This window comes from Octopus bimaculoides, chromosome 1 (assembly GCF_001194135.2).
Source record: "Octopus bimaculoides isolate UCB-OBI-ISO-001 chromosome 1, ASM119413v2, whole genome shotgun sequence".
NCBI classification, from domain to species: Eukaryota; Metazoa; Mollusca; class Cephalopoda; order Octopoda; family Octopodidae; genus Octopus; species Octopus bimaculoides.
This window is the reverse complement of record NC_068981.1, coordinates 5,709,488-5,714,580: the sequence shown is the minus strand read 5'-3', so window position 1 is coordinate 5,714,580 and position 5,093 is coordinate 5,709,488. Positions and strand designations below refer to the sequence as shown.

At 32.3% G+C, this 5,093-nt stretch overlaps 1 protein-coding gene across 4 annotated transcripts in view; it reads left to right on the top strand.

Moving 5' to 3' along the window:
- The window catches only part of LOC106875997 (synaptic vesicle membrane protein VAT-1 homolog-like), a 90,931-nt gene extending 86,384 nt beyond the window's left edge, over positions 1 to 4,547 (top strand). For all 4 annotated transcript variants that reach the window (XM_014924347.2, XM_014924346.2, XM_014924345.2 and 1 more), the window contains 2 exons: positions 464 to 551; positions 2,339 to 4,547. In XM_014924347.2, the coding sequence (XP_014779833.1) occupies positions 464 to 529 (66 nt within the window). In that variant the 3' untranslated portion in view covers positions 530 to 551; positions 2,339 to 4,547. The remainder of the gene's footprint in view (positions 1 to 463; positions 552 to 2,338) is intronic.
- Positions 4,548 to 5,093: the final 546 nt, after the last annotated feature.

The following is a 5,093-nucleotide window of genomic DNA, read 5'->3' as shown; positions in this document are numbered from 1 at the left end:
GCACCTACTATGATAGGAATTGTTTCTGTTTTTAGATTCCACATTCGAGTTACCTCTATTTCTAGGTCTTTGTATTTTGAAAGTTTCTCCATTTCTTTTAGAGAAACATTGTCATCTGCTGGTATTGATACATCAATTAGAAAGCATTTTCTTTCTTCATGATCTCTGACAACTATATCTGGTCTATTGGCCTTATATTCTCTATCTGTGTGTATTGGCATATCCCAGAGTATGGTTGCTTTCTCGTTTTCTGGTGTGTGTTTATACCATCTTTTTTCTGTTGTTATTCCATAGTGTTGGCATAGCTTCCAGTGTATATAGATCCCAGCTCTGTCGTGTCTGTGAATATATTCCTTCTTAGCCAGGATTGGGCAGCCAGAGATAATATGATTTATCGTTTCTTGTCCTACCATTATTTATGGTCTGTATATAATTAAGTTTTCTAATTTATTTGAAATTTTAGTCAAAAGAAGCCAAACCTGAAGAAGCAGCTGAGAAAACTGAAGAAGCTGCAGAAAATGCAGAATGAATAAAAGATTTGAAAATCAATGGTAAGAACATTGCTGTTGTCTTCATCTGTGAGCAATTTGGAGGGAGGTGTAATGTGGGTGTGGTGAGCATGTGTGAAGAGTGAAACACGCTTACATGCACACACACACACACACACACACAAATGTACATCTTCTGTTTTCATGAACCGCTTATGTTTTTTTTTGTGTATGTGTTTGTGTATGTATGTATGTATGTATGCACATATGGGTTTATGTATATGTGAGATTAAAGAAATAATAAATTTTTACAGAAATTTTCATTTCAGTTTTGTGATACCATTTCTGAAGGAATGCCTGTGTGTGCCATATCTGTTGTTAGGTGTTGTGTGTGTATGTTGTTAGGTGTGGTGTGTATGTATATAGTTTGGTGTGTATGTGTGTAACTATTACACACACCAAATACACTTGTCTACAAAGTATTGTGACAGCATTTTTAACTCTACGTCAAATTGGGTTTGCTGGGTTTTCCATTTAATAACTTGGAACTTTCTATTCTCTAACACTCCTGATAAAACTGAAGATTTCAGATTTAGCTGCTGAATAACTCATTGAAATCACATATATTTGTGAAGTTGGTGGGGGGGGGGACCAGATAGAATGTTAAAAAAGAAAATGCAAAACGACTGATCCTCAACATTTGGATTTATTTATTCAATACATTGTTGTTGTACTTTTTGTTAGGTTTTGTTGTTTTTATCTTTTTTAGTAATTTATGAAAGTTTTGTGAATGTCTTATTTATGCATCACCTCAATGACCAGTGTAGCATGAACCGCTTATGTAATGTCATAAAAGTTTTCTATTTTTGCGTAACAGTGGAAAACACTGTCTGACATTTGACATTTGTTTTCATATTTGAAAGTTTGTCATTTTAGCAATTTCAAATGTACACTTGCTTTGATATTTCATGTCAAAAGCATTTTATCTAAATTGAAGGTGACGCTTACTTGAAAACTTTTTAATATGACCAAATAAGGAATATTCATGTAAACAGTAATCTCAATTTAAATGTTTTGACACAAAATATTGTCTTCTGTCAAAATAAATTATTTAATTTCAGTTATAATATCTGAATCTACCAATGGCCTTACTCTACTGCTATGAGCTACAACCAAGTAGGTTAGTAGAACGAAAGTGGGTGATTATTGAATAAGAACTCTCAACTACATTAGACTTAAATCTCAGTCAGCCTTGGCCCTGGCAATGTTTAACTTAATAGCAACACCTGGTTGAAGTCTTTCAAACAATATTTAGTTATTATCGGCAACTTAAGCAGGGAGTTGTTGGCTGAATTCAGGTGTTGGTGACTTATCTTGTATTTCTTAGAGGAATTTTTCCAGGTACTGTCCGAAGGTTATGGAATCTTTATCCTTCTTTGATTTATTGATGGATCATGCTGAAAAGAGCATAACTTGTTGAGGGTAAAAAGAAAAGGAAAGAGCATCACAATGGGGACCAGTAGAAAAACAACTGGAAAAATATAAATTGGTCTTTTGGGTGTTGAATCTTTACTTCAACACTTTTTTGTCGAACCATTGTGTTTCTGTATGGCATGTTTGTTTCCTTTTATTGTACTCACTCTTATGTTCTGCAATTCCTTCACATAGGCTACACTATGTCTCTCCTGTATGGGTTGTGGTTCCATTTCTACACTCTCTCCATATATTTCATATGGTATGCAACATTTCTATTATGACTCTTTCCAAATATAATAACTAAACAGAACTTATCATATAACGTCTTGTTACTAAACAGAACACGTTAAATTACATTCTGTCTTCTTTTGCAGGCCAAAGACACAAGAACCATCATGCAGAGACAAAGGTGTTTTCCAGTTTACCATTTTAAGCCACCTTATTTCCAGCTTGTTTTCCAAACACCTAAATACTGTTGCTACTGCTGTTCCATAATAAAACAGAAGAATGCCATGACCACCACCACCACTCCCACAGCCACCACTCCCCATACACTTCCTTTTGGTATTACTGGGCTGTTGTTTTTGTTATTGTTGTTGTCTCGATGCTGGTCCAAGTTGTCTTTTGATGTATTTGTAACAACTTTTCTGGTTTAGTTTAGTCAAATATTCACTTGAATTAATTATTTCTATCGACTTGAACAGCTAATAGAAGAAAAAAGAAAGTTCTAGATTGAAACTAATTTCTTTATTTTTTGGGGATTTTTTGTTTGTTTTTTATTTTTTTATTAACTCTTTTGAAAAAAAATTATTTGGGTTATTTTCATTAATTGTTCATTTCATTTAATGCTACTTCAGTATTAGATTCTTATTCTTCTTATTATTATTAAGGTAGTGAGCTGGCAGAATCGTTAGCACGCTGGACGAAATGCGTAGCAGTATTTCGCCCATTGCTACTCTTTGGGTTCAAATTCCACCAAGGTTGACTTTGCCTTTCATGGTCGATAAATTAAGCACCAGTAAAACACTGGGGTCGATGCGATCGACTAGTCCCCTCCCCCCAAATTTCAGGCCTTGTGCCTAGAATAGAAATAATAATTATTATTATTGTTAAGGTGGGGAACTTGCAGAGTCTTTAGTGTTGGTAAAAATGCTTAGTGGCATTTCTTCCAGTTCTGAGTTCAAATTCCACCAAAGTCAACTTAGCCTTTCAGAGTTGATAAAATCAAGTACCAGTCAAATACTGGAGTTGATGTAATCGACTTTCCCACCTCACTTCCCTAAAAATTGCTGGCCTTTTGCCAAAATTTGAAACCATTATTATTATTATTATTATTATTATTATTATTATTATTGGTTTTTGTCCAATGGTATCATATTGTTTCATTATTTTTATCTGGTTATTGTATTTTTTTTTCCCTCTTTAAAAATCTTGGAATCAGTCCTACCAAGATTCTTGTAATAATGTGAACGCTGTCTGAAAGAACCACAAGTTGTTAGTTCAATAGATTGCATTTCAGTAGATTAAATTTAGATTTTGCCATCAATTCTTTTGGATTCATAAAATATTCTCAAATATTTTCATTCCTTTATCTCCCAATATTTTTCCCAAATTTAAAACTAATTTTGAATAAAGCTTCAAAGAACTTTAAATAGATTTAATATATCTTTTTAAGATATATCGGTATTTAGAATAATTACTGGGTATTACAAATCGGTTTTGATTTAGTTCCAAATTAGTTTTTGTTTATAAAATTGCATATTTTTGAAATGATAGAAAGTATCTAAGAATTGGTCATTCTTTTACTTTTTTTTTTTCTTAATTGAAGATGTAATCAAAAAACTGCGACTGGAATTTTAACTGATTTTGAAATAGTCAATATGAAGCATATATCCTTCCCCTACAGCAGTTGACGGCACAATTTTGGGTTAAAATCAATTAGCACACTCTTTATTAACTAGTTTATTCTTTATTTTAGTTAATTAGTTAGTATTAACAAAGAAATACTGTGACAAGACACTTTTAGTCATCAGTTTTACTGGTATATTTTCTTTTCTATTCAAAGACAATCTGTTACCATTCCAGAGTGAAAAGCAGGGCAAGCTGATAAACCAAGCACAAAAATCATTTATTTAAAGAAACCCTAGAATTGTTTCTATCACTTGATATTAACCTTTTTGTTGAACATATTCCTAATGAAATACACTGCTTTTATTTTTAATGAATTTTGAAAGTAATCAAGAATTTTGTTTGTAATTAAGCTGGGTTTTTTAAGACTAAACTTCACAAAAGTTCTTACATAAGATTGACTGATACTGCCCAGGTGTCAAAAACATAGTGATATCTGTTAGGCAGCTGATGATGGGAATGCACATATGTTATGCTTGAATGTGAATTTCTTATATCTCAGTTTCGTTATCCTGAGTTGTCCTTCCTTCTTGTAAAGTGGAAAATGTTTGTAGATTCATAGTTTATGATTTCTTACTCTTTGGTATTGTTGGGTTTTCTTCATATGTAACCTAATTAGGCTTAGACAATGCTTAAATATTGGTGTCTAGGTTTGGGAGGTTCTGTGGCATAAGATTAAGAAGGTTTGTAATTTATGGACACTTCAAAATGGGATTTTAAATGATAGAAGCCAAGGTGGACTCAGACAGATAAATATTTAATGGTTTAATGCTTTTAATACCAACCTGCCTGAGATCACCTTTGGAACTGTGATACACTTCCTGTTTTGAATGGATCTGAATTAAAGCTTTCTGTCAAAATTTCATGTTAATTTGTTTCAAACACCAGCTTAATAATGACTAAATTATTTTACTAAATTCTTCATTATTTTCAAAATTGATTGAAACAAAGACAGTGTATTTTATCAGCTACAGTAATGAAAGAAATAAAGAACTGATGAAGATGTTCTGATAGTATTAAGTTATTTTAAAAATAGTAACCAGATTCTTCATAGACAACAACTTGTTGGTTTCAATGTGTCTCATCTTGTTAAGGATTTTTGGCTGAGTTCAGTTCATTGCTGAATTGAATATTTCCACAATGGACTGTTTGGAAATTTGATAAATGAAACGAATATGGTGACAATTATATTTAACTGAGTTATTACACACACATGTACCA